This window comes from Elephas maximus, chromosome 2 (assembly GCF_024166365.1).
Source record: "Elephas maximus indicus isolate mEleMax1 chromosome 2, mEleMax1 primary haplotype, whole genome shotgun sequence".
NCBI classification, from domain to species: Eukaryota; Metazoa; Chordata; class Mammalia; order Proboscidea; family Elephantidae; genus Elephas; species Elephas maximus.
The window spans coordinates 39,929,493-39,948,082 of record NC_064820.1 but is presented as its reverse complement, the minus strand read 5'-3'; the positions used below and the strand labels follow the sequence as shown (position 1 = coordinate 39,948,082).

Below are 18,590 nucleotides of genomic sequence, written 5' to 3'. Positions count from 1 at the left end.
ATAGCTTAAGACCCATCAAAACTATATCAAAATAACATCCCAGCATGCAACTGTCCCAGAGATGTCTAACAGGGACAAGCTAAGAAGAATTTGATGCTCTCTGTTTTCATAATTCCAGTAAGTTTGGATGACTAGCTAGAGTTATAAAAACAGCTAATATTTATTGAGCACTTACTATATACCGGCATTATTATGTGAAATTTTTTTTTTTACTCTTCATTATGCTTCTGTATTATAGATACTATTCTAATTTCCATTCGGTAGATGAGAAAACTGAGCCTTATGGTAACTTGTCTAATGTCACACAGAAAGTGGTAGAGTCTGGATTCAAAGCCAGGTTTGTCTGACTCTAAAGTCCATGACCTTAACTACTGCATTCCTCTAATAATTCGAACTCCCCAGTAACAGAAGGGATCAACTTGAGAGTTAGTGAATGAGTCCCCTACTATGGGACGTGTTTAATCAGGCACTAGACAAACAGCAATCTCTAGAATCTGCTCCCCCAATACAGCTTACTCTACTGTCAGTGATGTTTCTATTTAACAATATATTGGCTTCTTATTAGTCATCATTCTCCTCATATCTGTAATTATCATTATTATCATCAACATTTCTGTCGGCACATACTAGGTGCCAAGGATCTTTCTGAGCAGTTTTACTTACAGTAACTCACAACAACCCGGTGACGGTTTTATTATTCCCATTTTACAGATGAAGAAACTAAGGAAAGTAAAATGAGTTGCCCAAATTCACAAAGGTAATAAATAGCAGAGCTCCAGACTATTCTCTTAACATTACATTATAATGTCTCTTAACATTTTATATACATGCCCTACTCTTCCTAAAAATTTATCTTTATTTTTATTACCAAAAATTTAATATTTATTTTAAAAAATCAAATAACACGGAAATACGTAACATAAAACGTCAAAGTGCCCCAAAATCCCATGCCCCAGAGATAATTACTGTTATCTTCACTAATTACCAGTAGCCCTGGTGGCACAGTGGTTAAGTGCTCAGCTGCTAATCAAAACGTTAGCAGTTCGAACCAACCAGTTATTCCACGGGAGAAAGATGTGGCAGTCTGCTTTGTAAAGAGTACAGCCTCGGAAACCCTATGGAGCAGTGCTACTCTATCCCATAGGGTGGCAATGAGTCAAAATCGACTTGAACAATGGGACTTTTTTGTTTTGTTTTGTTTTCACTAACTACATATTTACATATATTCATGGGTTATACTGGGGCCCTGGTGGTGCAGCGGTTAAGAGCTTGGCTGCCAAACAAAAGGTCAGCAGTTCGAATCCACCAGCCACTCCCTGGAAACCGTATGAGGCAGTTCTACTATCAGTCACTATGAGTCAGAATCAACTCGACAGCAATGGGTTTGGTTTTTTAGTATGGGTTATTCTATACATGTTAATATGTATTTTTTTTTTCATGTTTTTACCCCTAACAATATGTCTGGGGTATTTCTCTACGACTTCAAAGCCCTACTTCATGCTATTGAACATGGCCATAAACATGTACCAATGTTTATTTAACTTCTGTTCTATTGGCAGACATTCGGGTTATTTCCACTGTTTCACTGTGACCAACAGATCTACAAGGAAGATATACATATTATGCATTTATTATAAAAATAATATATATTTATTATGAAAGAATTATATATTTTAAAACAATATAAATTCTATTTATCATAAAAATATATTTAAAATATATTGATAAATTTTTATATATCATAAAAACATATTAAATATATATCTTTTAAATATATATTTTTGTGCATTTGTGCAAGTATTTAAAAAGATGAATTCCTAGAAATGGTATTTCAGACTCAATGTTATTAAAGTGGTATTAAGCACTTTAACAACTTGCCAAATGTCTACCAAAATGGTAATATAAACAAACAGTTCCATGATCAGAACACAGAGAGGACTAATCTCCCCATACCTTTGACAGACCAGACTTGTATTACCTGTATTTTTAATTACCGAAAATATGAGCTTAAAAATGGTATTTCATGTTTGAATTTATTATTTCTGTATGAGATTGGGAATACTTATTTGTGTTTATTAGCCAATTGCATGTCCTCTTCTTTGTACTACCCCTTCATGTCTTTTGTGATAATGATAGTGACAATTCTCTCTTTGAAACTTTCTCTTCCTTGGATTTCCTTTCTATTCTTTCCTAACTCTTCTAATTCCCTAAGAACTCTGAGTCTCCTTCCTAGTTCTTCCTCCTCCTGTGTGACCCCTAAATAATACAATAATTATAGTAATTAACATTTCACAGAAACTTACAATGTGACATGCATTAAGTAAAGCAGTTAAAATAGAGGTGCTCTTATTTGCATTTTTATAGTTGAAGAAAGTAAGACTTACGAAGTTCCATGGTAGAGCTCAAATTTGAGCCCCAGCTGTTCTGACTACAAACCACATTACATTCTCTCCAAAATAAGGTAAGCGTTCTCCAAAGTTCTTTCCTAAGCCTTCTTGCTTCACATATATGTGTTTCATGGGTTGTTTCATCCAGTCCCTTGACTTCACGATCTATCTCCTTGAACTCCTAATCCATACAGTCAATTGGCCTACCAGACATAGCCAAGTGGATATATTGTGGGTACCTCAAACTCAACACATCCACAATGGAAATCATTATCTTCCTCAGTCTCCCCAGACAATCCCCCAAGGTGATCTCTTCCTGATACTATTTCATTTGATTGCATTGTCACTCACTGTTGCCTAAGCTAGAAACTTTAAAGACATTTCTAACTCCTACTTCTGTCACACCTCGCAACTAATTGATCCCAATGTCTTGTCAATACAGACTCCAAATTTTTTCTCAATCTATCCTCTTCACATTTCTTCTATTATGGCTTTAGATAATTCAGGCTCTCAACACCTCTTCCTTGGACTATTGCACCCACCTCCAAACTGTTCTCCCTACTTCTAATATCTCCCTAGGTCCCACCTATCCTTCCCATTGTTGTCAGTTACTGTTCTAAAGCCAATAATTGATTGTGTCACAGCCTGTTCAAGACCTTTTTATACCTGCCTTCTGCTTACCGAATAAATTCTAAACTCCTTAGCGTGGCAAATAACCCCGTTGCCATCAACTCCATTCCAACTCATAGCAACCCTATAGCACATAAAACCTTCCGTAATCTGGCCCCAGTCTATCCTTCCAAACTTAACTCCAACATGTTCCCATTTATATACCTTAAGCTACAACCACTCAAGGCCACTTGCATTTCCTCAGAAATATCAAGTATCTCCATGCCACTATGCTTTTGTTCAAGCTACTTGGAATACCCTCCTCTGGCTTCTTCTCCATATACTGATATTCTACTTTTCTTTGAAGACTCAGCACCCTACCTCCACCCTTCACTCCTACAACCTATACACAGTTTCCACCCACACTTTCAGCCTCACAATTTATTATGTGTCCTCTTTGTTTTCATTTCTATTAAAGACTTATTACAGACTGACTTGTAATCTGTTCATGTGTGTCTGTTTTCCCAGCAAGAACTATATTTTAAACATATTAGTCTTTCTAGTCCTTAGGAGAGGCTTGATATGTAAATAATTAAAACTATAGCACATTTATGATTGACAAAAAAGTTGGACTAGAAGATAATTAATCTCACTGAGCTATATAGATTTAAAAAAAATTTGGACTAAACGACCTCTAAGGAGCCCTGGTGGTGCAATGGTTAAGCGCTCAGCTGCTAACCAAAAGGTTGGCTGCTTGAACCCACCCACAGGCTCCATGACAGAAAGACCTGGCGATCTGCTCCCGTAAAGATTATAGCCTAGAATACCCTATGGGCCAGTTCTGCTCTGTCACATGGGGTTGCTACATGTTGAAAATCGAGTTGATGGCACCCAACAACACAACAACGTCTAAGATTTTCTGAGATATTCTGTGCTCTTTCTGTACATTAAAATCCTACTTCAGGCCCTTGCAGCTATCATCTAATCTTATAATGAACTCATTTCATGGAGTCAGTTCTGCTCTAACATCACAGACCAGGAATTTGGACGCCTAGTAATCAAAGTCCAGTGAGTGTCGTCACTGGGTTTCTGGAGGAGGTGGGGTGAAAAGCACACATGCACACTGGAAAACTAGCCGAGTTCCAGGACATCTGGGATTGATTACTCCAGCAAGATGCCAAGGCAGAGAGAACAATTCTTGTACTGGTTTTTGACATCTGGGCTTTGGCGGCTATTTCTACGGTTTTGCTCAGCAATTCTTGATGAAAGAGATATGGGCTTGTTTCGGGGAAAGAAAAACTTTTATTGACTCAACTTCTGCTACAGCAGAGTCCTTCAAAAGACTCTCCTTTCCCCCTATGTGAACTTTCTTGGTAGGTCTATGTCTCATTGTCATTTACAGACAGATCTAGTCTCCAAGCACCTAAGGAAACTCACACTACCTGGGGTCTGAATCACACTGTACCAATGCCTCCTAATTTCTCCTCCTCCTACAATTCTTTTCAAATCATGGATAAGGAACAGTACAGACTGGAAGGAAAAGCAAATGCAGGAAGGAAAAGCAAATGCAGGAAGGAAAAGCAAACGCAGGCTACTGAGGAACTAAGATTCACTCCAACTATTCTGAAGTTTGCCTTTTTAAATATAAGCTGAGTAGAGTTTTTGTTCCTGATTCAAGGAAGCATCATGCACTTGTTCTCTGAAACTACGTTTTCTTCTTTTATTATTATTACCTTCAAAGTACAAAATGTACTCCAGATATGTTCAGAGATGTAAATTCTCAACCATACAATATAGGCTAATGCTGGCTGTTATGGACTGAACTGTGTCCCCCCAAAATATGTGCTGTAATTCCTAATATCTATGCCCGGGATTATAATCCCATTTGGCAATGGGTTGTCTTTGTTATATTAAGAACGCTGGATTAGCGTAGGGTATGTTTTTGAGTCAATCTCTTACAAGATATAAAAAGGGCAGATTAAGCAAGCAGAGATAGGGAAAGATAGATGTCAAGCCACATGAAGATCACCCAGGATCAGAAGCTCGAAAGAGACAAGGACCGTCCTCCAGAGCCAACAGAGAAAGCCTTCCCCTAGAGCCAACACCCTGAATTCAGTTTTCTAGGCTCCTAACTGTGACAAAACAAATTTCTGTTTGTTAAAGACACTTGTGGCATCTCTGTTAAGGCAGCACTAGGTAATTACGACACTGGTGAACAGTTACCCCTGATTTCTAATATTCTGACCTGCTGTCCTGGAAGCAGAAGGCATGCACTATGGAAGGGCGAGGGAAGCCTCCCTAGAGGCTAACATTTATTCAGCCCATACTCTGCCAGATGCTGGGCTAAGCATGTTATATTACATGGTAATATAATATATAATACAATATATAATAATATTTTATTTTAAACTCATAATAACTCTATGTGGTATAATCTGCATTTTAGTGATGGAGAAGCCAAGGTTTAAGAAGATTAAGTAATTTGCCTGAAGTCACATACTTAGTAAGTGGCAGACGTAGGTTAGGAACACAGGCTATTTATATAATTTACAAATTATATAATTCTCTTTAACCATTACTCATAATATAAAATAATAATGGTTACAGTGATACCCAGAAGCCTCAAACTTAAACATTCTGACTTATTATCTCCAGCACCTCAAAAGAGGTGCTTTCCCCTCCTCCCCCTCCTCCTTATCATTATTATGGCACTCACTGAGCATTTAAGACCTGCCAGGCTCTCATCTAAGTGCTGTATTATATAAGATCTCATTAATTCGCAGAAAACCCGCTTTTTGAGGAAGAAACTGTTATTTTATTGATGAGAAAACAGAGGCTGAGAGAGGCTGAGTAACTTCTCCTGGTTGGAAAGCTGAGTGTTGGAGGCTGAGTTTTAAGTCCAGTGTGTCAGCTACACTGCCTACAGAGTCCACTTTCTGGAGTCAGAGAGATCTAGCTTAAAACCCCAACTCTACCTCGTCCTGGATAAGCTAACTTGTACAAGTCAGTCCTCCACTTTCCCATATGTAATATGGGGCTCTAGAGACCTCCCTGCTGACCAGGTGTCCCTATGTGTATAATCAGACTCATCCGGCTCAGAGTCCCTACTGAAAAGAAATGCATTTTTGGAGTCTGAGAAACCTGGGTTCACATCTTACCACACTTACTTTAAACGAGCTAGGTGACTTTCGACTAGATACTCAAACTTTCTGAGACTCAGTTTCCTCACCTGAATACAGTGGAATAAAAATACCTACCTAACAAGGTTGTTTATGGATCAGAAATAGTATATGTAAATATATCATACAACGCCAGGGATATGGAAGGAGTTCTATATTATTATTAGTAAGGTACTGCTGGAGCCCTGGTGGCACACTGGTTAAGAGGTTGGCTGCTAACTAAAAGATCAGCAGTTCGAATCTACCAGCCACTCCTTAGAAACCCTATGGGGCGGTTCTACTCTGGTCCTATAGGGTTGCTACGGGTCACAATAGACTTGACAGCAACAGGTTCAATAAATATTTTATGGCCAGAGTCGAGGAAACGACTCGATGGCACTAGATAATTAAGAAAATATACTTCCATACATGCTGATGGGCAGGGACAAAGTTCCCCATATTGCCTTCTGGCTGACCCTCTATACCCTTCTAACATGGGCTAGAAAACCTCCTTCTCTGGATAATGATAAAACAGGAGACAGTCTTCTGTTGGGCCTACTTTAGATATGGCTGTGAGACTGAGGTGGGTGAGGATAAGATAGGCTGAATATTCTCTGTGCACATCTTGTCCTCCACCTGTTCAAAGGTCCACTCTGCTAAGCTGTGAGAAGCAGATTCATTGTAAGCCACCTCTGGTGAACTGCACTCAGGGTCCTTACTCTCACCCATAACAACGCCCCTCTTTCTTAGAAGGCTCTAGGGTAAAAGCACAAGAGCTTTAGTTAGGATCAAGTCTAAGTTTATTGAGTGAATTAAGGCAAGTTCCTTTGTAAAATATCAGACTCCCTTTCTGTCAAATGAGGGCTACCATAGAGGATATTTGTGAGGATTAAGTGAAATACAGGCAGTCCTCGGATCATGAAAGAGTCCTGTTCCTAAATCTGTCTTTAAGTCAAGTTTGTATGTAAATCTGAACAGTAAGGTACAGTTTGTATCTAAAGTTTAGTCAAATGTTTGTCTTACTACATAGCGTGTACTTGGTAAATGCACACAAAAAAACATTAAAGAAACACTTCCAAATGCACTAAATACAGTAATAATAATAATGTTTTGATGTGCATCACAAAGTAGCACCCATTTGTTATTACGAACCATTTTATCTACCTCGAATTTTTAATATAATAGACTTTACAGGGGTACTGGGTTTTTTTAGTTTGTAACTATAAGTTGTACATAAAGTTGGACATTCATAACCCAGGGACTGCTTGTACTTTATAAATAGCCACTAAGTCAGTTTTAGGGATTTAATATACACTCAGCACATTTTAATTCTTCTTTCTTAGAATAGTTCAAGGTCGACATCATTCTGAGATGAGCAAACTTCAGGGATATGCCAAGGATAAGCAAGTTTACACAGAACACTTACTTTTACTTAAATTCTAAATATAAAAAAAGAAAAATCTGAAGAGGCTCTTTCATCACAAACTTTGAAGACAAAATCCCATAAAACTTGCCTTGTGTTTAAGGGTCTGGATATTTGTGTATTCAGCAAAAAAAATAATTTTATTTTGTATAAATCTATACTGTATCTATCACCGACTGTCAGCTGAGACATTGTCTTGTAGGATTTGGCTATAATACTTAGCATTGAGTGGGATATTATAAATAATAAATGTTATAGTGGTAGACTCCTTTCACACTGGATTCTGAGACACTACAAGAAACGGACTACAGGTAGTCCCCGACTCATGATGTATTTCAGTTAGGACAAACCATGCTTATGATCACCTGTTTGGTTTTTTTTTTTTGTACATCTTATCATTAGCAATATGTACTACACACAACGTTGCAGCGTGTAACTTGCTGATGTTATCATTCTCAGATGTTCACTCTCAGATGTTCAATTTTATAATTTACTGTTCAAAACACTGGAATATAGCAGACTAGGGACTGGTCTACAATGCAGTCAGTGTCAGTGTCAGGGGTCATAAAGGATACAAAGTTGGGCGATGTTCAACTCTTACGACACATGACAACTGAACTGCACGTGCACCCAACAGCCATTAGACTCTGACTTCATTGTTAGGACACTGATGCCAGCTTCATCGTAGACCAATGTGATCTTATTCAGCATTTCGTACCATAAGAAGAATCAGGTGATTAATCTGAAGTCAAGTTGTTCAAGTTTCTCTAACTGTAACACCTGCACTGCTTATATCACCAACAATATGTCCAGCAAGTCATATCACTGAAAGTTTATGTGTATGCATTAAAATATATCTGCAAATTTATATGCAATAGTTCCAACCCCCAAAGATCAGATTTATTAAAAAAAAAAAAAAAGATACTGATAATTATAAAAAAAAAAAAAAATTTTTTTTTTTTTATAATTATAGGCAGTAATAATGAAAACTAAAAAAAATTAAAGTATTTGACTTACATCAGAACTAACTTATGATGGAGTCGCTGGAACAGAATCCCAACATAAGTCAGGGACTACATGTAGTTACCCCCAATATAGGATCTGATCAGATCCATAATACAGACAGACATTCTTCCTTACTCGCAAGAATGACAGAGGTGAATCAGCCCTAACTGGATCAATCTAGGAGAGGCCATAATATCCACATTGATGACCTGGTAGATGGCCAAGTTCAGAACCCACCTTTGCAGCAGGGTGAGGAGCTGTTTTGTCTCTCTGCTTTTACAGTGCTCACTTCCATATACAAAGACTTGAATCATCAGACACTGTTAAAATAAATAAATAAATAAATAAAACTGCTGCTGTTGAGTCATCTGTGACTCACAGTGACCCTATATGGGTGAGTTAAAAAAAAAACAAAACAAATTAAAGAGAATCAGATAGCAATCACCCTAATTGCAAACCAAAGTCAGCAGGAGACCAGTAAAACTGAGATGTCACATTTCAAATGCCTACACTGCATTTCATAGGTTCCCTACCAAGAAGGAAAGAGTTGGGATTGAAGGCTCTTTAGTTACCTTCTGCACCTCTCACGCTGGATGTGTATCACTTCATTCAGGCTGTGAAGAGCCAAGTAACAGTGCAGGAAATTGATAGCATCCCTATTTAAAAGGTGGCTATAGTAGTGGTTTCCACAGGATTTTCCAAATAGCTGTAACCAAATGGGGGAATACAAATGAAATCTGGTATGCATCCCAAATTTGCATTGTATCCTCATGCTACATCCCTCCGCTCTTAGGCAGTTTTCCATTTTAAATTTTATTGCTGAATTCTGCTTCCGGCCAAGATGGAATAATAGGGACCAAATTTACCATCCTGCTTGAAATGACCAAAAACAGAAAAGGCTGACAAAATATGTGAAAGATTTTCAAGACACTGGGCATCAGGCAACAAAGGACAGTGACCTCAAAGAAACAGAAATCAAATGAAGTAAACATCACAGACTGCCTTTGATTCCTGCCTTCAGATGCGTTTCCAGGCTGTGATGCAGGGAAGGGGAACCAAGCAGAGCTCAGCAGACTGACTCAGTTGAGGAGATGGAGCTGAGAGTCTTGGGAGACTCTCAGGGCACAGTAACCAAGAAGAGACAGCTGCACAGAAAAGCCACGGATATCTGCCCTGGGCCCCTCAAGTATTCCAAAGAGTACTCATTAGCACATGCATGTGAAGAAACTGTCCCAGGCCTGGGAAAGAATCATCCAAAGGAACTGGAGGGAACTGCCCTGTGCTTACACAGGACTAAGAGTAGAGCCTTTTCCCATCTGCCAAACTGGAAAGCCTTATGGTTTGTGGAGCTTTGAGTGGAGTACTTGGAAGGTTCTTGCCTCAGTAATGGGCAATAGTTAGACCTAGACTAAATGTTGCTCTCAAGGAGCCCTGGTGTTGTAATGCTTAAGTGCTAGGCTGCTAACTGAAAGTTTGTTGATCAACTGCACCCAGCAGCTCTGTGGGAGAAAGACCTGGCGATCTGCTTCCTTAAAGATTATAGCCAAGAAAACCCTATGGGGCAGTTCTACTCTGTCACATTGGATTGCACCCAACAACAATAGCAAATGCTGCTTTTATACCACCTAAAACTTAAAAGCGAGACCCAAAAGGACCAAATTGTCTCCAAGAAATTTAATTGTGTTCCAAAATGAAATTCAAGAATATTTATAGGAATACAAAAATTCAACATCTGACAAGATAAAATTCATAATGCTGGCATCCACACAAAGTTTGCTGAGTGTGCGAAGAAGCAGAAAGGTGTGACCCAGAATGAGAAAAACCAATCAATTAAAACCAACCCAGAATTTACAAAGATGTTGGGATTAACAGAGAACTGTTACTGTAACTGTATTCCTTATGTTCAAAAAGTTAAGCAGGGACATGAAAGATATAAAAAAAGACCCAAAACAAATTCCGGGAGATGACAATTACAGTGTTAGGGAGGAAAAATACACTGGATGAGATTAACAGCAGATCTGACATCTCAGTGAAGAAAATATCAGTGAACTTGAAGACACAGCAATACAAACTGTCTAAAATGAAATAGAGAAAAAAAAAGTATTTAAAAAAATTAAAAGAGAGCAACATGGTGCTATAGACAGAAGTACCACGCCGTTCCTTCACAGCAAAGACCCAAAAAACTAAGTAAAACAGAGACAAATGTCAGTCCTGGAACCCTAAGTGTCAAATGAAGAGATTAAGAACTCAACCAAGCACTGAATGGAATAAGAAACTGACAGAGAACAGAGAAGTAGAAGAGTTAATAAGCAGAGGTCCCTTATCAACTAACACAGCACGGATTCGCCATCTTGGACTCCTGTTGGAGACTGGCGGACAGGGAGTATGGGAAAGCAGCTTCATGGAGCTCCCAGCAGGAGACAGAGCACCCCGTAACCAGTGATACATGCTTTCCCATCCCCCACCCTTCTTCCCCCTGCTCAGCTTCGCCACTTCCCAAAGGGTCAAAGCCACTTGGCCAGGGAGGCACCAACTCCATGCTGCATGGACTCGCCCCACCCACACTGGCTGGTTCCTTCAGTGCCATTTCTTTGTTGCTGATGTTGCTCTTCTCAGCTTCTTTTAGCTTCTTCCCTGTCTCTCACCTCCCCCCTTCTCTTGAACATCTGGTTCCATGAGCCATCTTTGCTTCTTCTTGACAGGCTGTGAAGCGCTGCTCACCTGGGGAACTGCTTCCCCAGTATGAGCCACTGTTACCAAACCCAGAAAGGTGGGTCCTTGTCTGGCATGCTCAGACTTGCCAGTTATCTGGACACTGATCTCTGAGAAAGACAAAATAGCTTGATCGCAATGAGCAGAACAAGGAGCCAGGAAGAAGTTCCTCAAATCTGGATCACCAAGCTATGGGGAGGCAGGGTTTATATGTGATTTGGGTAGCACGACAGCAGCCCTGCAGGTGTTCTGGAGAGGGAAAAATCTGGAAGGCAGCCAGGAAATAGGAAGTGGTGTGGTTTTCGTCAGACCTCTCACTATGAAATAGGGTCCGGGTGATGATTTTCCTTCTGATTCATTCCTCCTGTTGCCATGTCCTCTGTTGATCAGTTAGTGGTCACAGCTGGCCCTTCGGTGCATGTAGCGCAGGCCAAATCTTATTTGGGCCAATTTAAGGACTAATGGAAATTTACTGGCATTAGTAAGGTCAGGTTACACCGCCACACTGGTGGGATCCCTGGGGCTTTTTTTCCTACTTTTTTTGTTTTTCTTCATTTCTTGGTTTCTTGTCTCTCCCTACTTACTTTTTGCCTGAACACCTGGCACTGTGGGCCACCTCTGCAACTTCTAGCTGGGCTGTACCACGCAGCTTGGGAGCCACTTCCCCAGTCTCTGCAGCCAGTGGGATCCCTGGGGTCATTTTTTTTCTTTTTGTTTTTCTTCATTTATCAGTTTCTCATCTCTCTCTACTTACACTCTTTTCCTGTCTCCTGAATACCTGGCACTGTGTACCATCTCTGCCCCTTCTAGCCAGGCTGTACTGTGTGGCTTGGGAGCCACTTCTCCAGTTTGCACAGCTGTGTTGGTGGGATCCCTGGCAGCATTTCTTTCTTTTTTAATTTCTATTTTTTTTTCCTTTTTGTTTTCCATCATTTCTCAGTTTCTCATCTCTCTCTACTTTCCTTCTTTTCCTGGCTCCTGAATACCTGGTGCTGTGTGCCATCACTGCCCCTTCTAGAAGAGCTGTGCCCCGAGGCATAGAAGCCACTTCCCGAATAGCTGGTGGAATCTTTGGGGGTGCTTCTTTTTTCTTTCTTTTTAAAAAATATATTTATTTTCTCTTCTCTTTTACTTTTTTTGTTTTTCTCATTTCTCAGTTTCTCATCTCTCTATACTTCCCTTCTTTGCCTGTCTCCTGAATACCTGGCACTGTGTGCCATCTCCACCCCTTCTAGATGGGCTGTGTCCTGAGGCCTGGGAGCCACTTCTCCGGTCGCTGGTGGGATCCCTGGGATCATTTCTTTTTTTTTCTCCCTCTTTTTCTTTTTTCCTTTATGTTTTTCTTCATCTCTCAGTTTCTCATCTCTCCACTCCAATGGGAGGCTCCCTCAGCACTTTATTTTCAGCTCCTATTTCTCTCTCTTTGCCATACCCAATTTAGCCCCACATACCACAACCACCTCCCCTCCCTCCTGCCTAACTGCACCATGTACTAAACATTGCACTCCAGAGCAGCACAGGCACAGCCTACCAGAACCTGCCCTGCACTGACCCCAGCCCACTCTGTCAGCCCCAGTATGTGCCACAAACAACCTATCCCAGCCCCTCCCCTTCAGACGGACCTGCCCTACTGCACCACAGCTGAGCAACTAGTCCTGCCCATGGAATAAGGAGGTGAAAACTATCATGCCAAGAGATGAGCAAACAACAAAGTAGGTGCGGCCCACATGCTCAGACATAATCAAATAAAACAAAAAAGAAGGATGAAACAAATCAATAAACAAACAAAAAAATAACTACTGAATGTTCCAAAGACAGAAGACAATATGAAAATACATTTAAAAAAAAAAAAAAAGGGCAGGATGGTTCCAGTAGGTGTCCAAAATAAAACACCAGATAACTTTCCAGTAGAAGAAAAGGCATTGGAACTACCTGATAGGGAATTTAAATCTCTAATATTCAGAGCTATCCCAGAGTTGAAGCAAAAAGTAGACAAAAATGAGGAAAAATAAATTCATAGAAAAGGCAGACAAAATCATGGAAAATATAGACAAAACAATAGAATAATTCAGGAAAATAATACAGGAACAAAATGTCAAAATAAATCCACAACTAGAAATCGTACAAAGACAACAATTAGAAATCCAAAAGATAAACAATAAGACTTCAGAAATGTAGTCATAGAAGGTCTAAAGAGCAGAATTGAAACAATGGAAGACAGGGTCAGCAAAATTGAAGATAAATACTTGGATACAACTTTGTTTGAGGAAAAATCCAAAAAAAGAATGAAGAAAAATGATGAAACCCTGAGAATGATGTGGGATAAAATCAAAAGTAAAAATTTTCAAGTGATCAGAGTTCCAGAACAGGGGCGGAAACAGAAAACACGGAGAGGATCATTGAAGATTACTGACAGAAAACTTCCTTAATGCCATGAAATATGAAAAGCTGACCATCCAAGAAGCTCAACAAACCCCATATAGGATAGACCCCAAAAGAAATCACCAAGGCATATCATAATCATACTTGCTAAAACCAGACAAAGAAAGAATCCCAAGAGCAGCTCGAGAAAAATGAAAACTCATATAGAGAGGGAAACAATAAGACTAAGCTCTTATTACTCAGCAGAAACCACGTAGGCAAGAAGGCAATGGGATGACATATATAAAACCTTGAAAGAAAAAAACTGCCAACCAAGAATAACATATCCTGCAAAACTCTCACTCAAATATGGTGGCGAAACTAGGACATTTCCAGATAAACCGAAATTAAGGGAATATGTAAAAACCAAACCAAAGAGTTATTAAAGGGAGTCCTTCGGTTTGAGAACAAACATCAGATGACAGTCTGAATCTAGGACACAAGATCGCACCAGCCAGATACTAACCTAGGAAATGAACATTCAAGGATTATTAAAAATTACAAGACTTACAACAAGGAACCAGAGAGGTTAATCTGTAAATAACAACAATGTCAGAACAATAAAGGAGAGAATAAATGGTATAGCTATAGAACCTTCTAATGAAGAGGAAAGGTGATAGTAAGTAATAAAAGACAGGTAAATTCCAAGGTAACCACAAAGAAAGTTAACAAATCTACTCAACAAAATAAAGGAGAAAAACAAAGTTTAAGTAAAAACAAAATCTACAAAAACAAAAGAACTGGAAAAAAAAAAAAAATCCACAAACAAAAGGAAGTCAGCACAGGAGAGTAAGAGGAAGAAAAAAATGTCAGCACCACAAAAAAAAAAAAAAACACTACAAAATGACAGCAATAAACTCACACCTATCAATAATTACACTGGACATAAATGACTTAAGTGTAACCATAAAGAGACAGAGAGTGACACAATGGATAAAAAAAAAACAAGATCCATCAATATGCTGTGTATAAGAGACACACCCTAGAAGCAAAGACATAAATTTATTAAAAATCACAGGATGAGAAAAAATATCAAGCAAATTCTACCAAAAAAGAGAAAGAGTGGCAATGCTAATCTCAGATAAAATAGGCTTTAAAACAAAATCCACCATAAAAAACAAGGAAGGGCATTATGTAATGATTAAAGGGACGATTCACCATGAAGACTTAACCGCAATAAACAGGTACGCACCCAATGACAGCGCTCCAAAATACATAAACTCTAACCAGCATTAAAAAGAGAAATCGACAGTTCCACAATCATAGTAGAAGATTTCAGCACACTACTCTCGGTAGAGGACAGAACATCTAGAAAGAAACTCAACAAAGATACAGAAGATCTAAACGCCACAATCAGCCATCTTCAAGTCACAGATATATATAGAACACTTCACTCAATGGCTGCAAAGTACACATTCTTTAACAACACACATGGAACGTTCTCCAGAATAGACCACATCTTAAACCACAAAGCAGCCCTCAACAAAATGCAAAACACTGAGATCATACAAAGTACCTTTTCTGATCACAACGCCATAACAGTAGAAATTAACAATAGGAAGAGCAAGGAAAAAAAAAAATTACATGGAAACTGAATAACACCCTCCTTAAAAACCACTGGGTAATAGAAGAAATCAAAGATGGAATCCAAAAATCCCTAGAATCAAATAAGAATGAAAACACAATCATACCAAAACCTTTGGGGCATAGCAAAGGTAGTGCTCAGAGGTCAATTTATAGCAATAGAAGCACACAGCAAAAAAGAAGTGGACAAAATCAAAACATCAGTTACATAACTTGAAAAAATAGGAAGAGAATATCAAAACAAGCCCACAACCACCAAAAGAAAGGAAAAAATAAAGGTCAGAGCAGAAATAAATGAAATAGAGAATAGAAAAACAATAGAATCAACAAAACCAAACGTTGCTTCTTTGAAAGGACCAACAAAATTGACAAACCACTTGCCAAACTGACAAAAGAACACAGGACAGGACACAAGTAACGCAAATAAGAAATGAAATAGGGGACGTTACAATAGATCTAACTGAAATAAAAAGCATTATAACAGACTGTCTTAGCTATCTAGTGCTGCTATAACAGAAATACAAGTGGATGGCTATAAGAAAGAAAAATCTGTTTTCTTACAGTCTAGTAGGCTAGAAATCCAAATTTAGGGTCAGAAAGACTATGTCTCTCTGTCGGCTCTGGAGGAAGGTTGTTCTCATCAGTCTTCCCCTGGACTAGGAGCTTCTTCGTGCATGGACCCTGGGTGCAAAGCATGTGCTCTGCTCCAAGTGCTGCTTTCCTGGTGGTATCAGGTCCACACCTCTCTGTTTGCTTTCCTTTCCTTTTATCTCTTGTAAGACAAAAGGGTGCAGGTCTCACCCCAGGGAAACTTCCTTTACATTGGATCAGGACTGTGACCTTAGTAAGAGTGTTACAATTCCACCCTAATCCTCTTTAACATAAAATTACCATCATGAAATGGAGGATAACTACAAAATACTGAGAATCATGGCCTAACCAAGTTGACACATATTTTGGGGGGACAAAATTCAATCCACAACACAGTATTATGAAAAACTATACTCAATAAATTTGAAACCCTAAAGGAAATGGACAAATTTCTAGAAACACACTACCTACCCAAACTAACACAAAATGACGTCGAAAATCTGAACAGATCCATAACAAGAGAAGAGATTGAAAAGGTAATTTAAAAAACTCCCAATAAAAAAAAGCCCTGGGCCAGACGGCTTCACTGGAGAATTCTACCAGACATTCAGATAAGAGCTTACACCAGTACTACTTACACTATTTCAGAACAGAAAAGGAAGGGATACTTCCAAATTCATTCTATGAAGCCAGCAAAACCTTGATACCAAAACCAGGCAAAGACACTGTCTTAGTCATGTAGTGCTGCTATAACAGAAATACCACAAGTGGACGGCTTTAACAAAGAGAAATTTATTTTCTTACATTCTAGTAGGCTCAAGTCCAAATTCAGGGCATCAGCTCCATAGGAAGGCTTTCGTTCTCTGTCAGCTCTGGAGGAAGGTCCTTATCACCCATCTTCCCTTGGTCTGGGAGCATTTCAGTGCAGGAATCTCAGGTTCAAAGGACACACTCTGCTTCCAGCACTGCTTTCTTGGTGGCATGAGGTCCCCAACTCTCTGCTTGCTTCCCTTTCCTTTTATCTTTTGAGCTGACCTCAGAACCTACTATACAGCTACGGTAGTCAAAACGGCCCGGTACTGGTACAATGACAGATACACTGACAAATGGAACAGAATTGAGAACCCAGATATAAATCCATCCACCTACAGTCACCTGATCTTCAACAAGGGCCCAAAATCCATCAAATGGGGAAAAGACAGTCTTTTCAACAAATGGTGCTGGCAAAACTAGATGTTCATCTGCAAAAAAATGAAACAGGACCCATACGTCACACCATCCACAAAAACTAATTCAAAATGGATCGAAGATCTAAATATGAAACTAAAAACTATAAAGATCTTAGAAGAAAAAATAAGACCAATGCTAGAGGCCCTAATACACGGCATTAACAGGATACAAACCATAACTAACACACAAACTTCAGAAGATAAGCTAGATAACTGGGATCTTCTAAAAATTAAACACTATGCTCATCGAAAGACTTTACCAAAACAGTAAAAAGAGAACCTATAGATTGGGAAGAAATTTCTGGCTACTACAAATTAGACAAAGGTTTAGTTTCTAAAATCTACAGGAAAATCCAACACCTGTACAACAAAAAGACAAATAATCCAATTAAAAAATGGGCAAAAGAAATGAACAGACACTTCATCAAAGAAGACATTCAAGCAGCTAACAGACACATGAGGAAATCCTCAAGATCACTAGCCATTAGAGAAATGCAAATCAAAACCACAGTGAGATGCCATCTCACCCAGGCATTACAGGCACAAATCAAAAAAACAGAAAATAATAAATGTTGGAGAGGCTGTGGGGAGCCTGGATGTCCTATGTGCTGCTGCTGGGAATACAAAATGGTACAACCATTTTGGTAAATGATACAGCACTTAGAAAGCTAGAAATACCATATAATCCAGCAATCCCACTCCTAGGAATACACCCAAATGAAAAAAGAGCCGTCACACGAATAGACATACGCACACCCATGTTCACTGCAGCTGTCAAACGAACAGACATACGCACACCCATGTTCAACAGCAAAAGGATGGAAACAACCTAGGTGCTCATCAACAGATGAATAAAAACAAACCTGTTGTCGTTGAGTCGATAACAGCTCATAGTCGACCCTATAGAACAGAGCAGAACTGTCCCATACAGTTTCCAAGGAGCACCTGGTGAATTCAAACTGCTGACCTTTTGGCTAGCAGCCATAGCTCTTAACCACCACGCCACCAGGGTTTCCAACAGATGAATGGATAAACAGCTATGGTACATAAACACAATGGAGTACTACGCGACAATAAGTAACAATGATGAATCTGTGAAGTATCTTACAACATGGATGACTCTGGAGGGCATTATGCTGAGTGAAATAAGTCAATCACAAAAGGACAAATGTTGTATAAAAACAAATATGTATAAAAACTCATGAAAAGGTTTATACACAAAAAGAAACAATCTTTCATGGAGAGGGGAGCGGTAGGGATGGAAAAACACCAAATAGACAATAGATAAGTGGTAACTTTGGTGAAGGTTAAGACAGTACACAATACTGGGGAAGCCAGCACACAACTTGTACAAGGCAAGGTCATGGAAGCTCCACAGATACATCCAAACTCCCTGAGGGACCAAATTACAGGGCTGAGGGCAGTGGGGACCATGGTCTTGGGCAACATCTAGCTCAATTGGCATAATATA

The 18,590-nt window shown here is 39.2% G+C and overlaps 1 protein-coding gene across 7 annotated transcripts in view; it reads right to left on the bottom strand.

The window, feature by feature from the left end:
- TTC23L (tetratricopeptide repeat domain 23 like) overlaps positions 1-18,590 on the bottom strand; it is an 81,281-nt gene that overhangs the window by 6,069 nt on the left and 56,622 nt on the right. For 3 of the 7 annotated variants that reach the window (XM_049862077.1, XM_049862066.1, XM_049862058.1), the window contains exon 11: positions 8,820-8,902. In XM_049862077.1, coding sequence (XP_049718034.1) covers positions 8,820-8,902 — 83 coding nt within the window. Of the gene's footprint in view, positions 1-8,555; positions 8,903-9,154; positions 9,289-18,590 lie in introns of those variants that run through there. The other 4 variants (XM_049862081.1, XM_049862051.1, XM_049862070.1 and 1 more) reach the window with 2 other exon arrangements.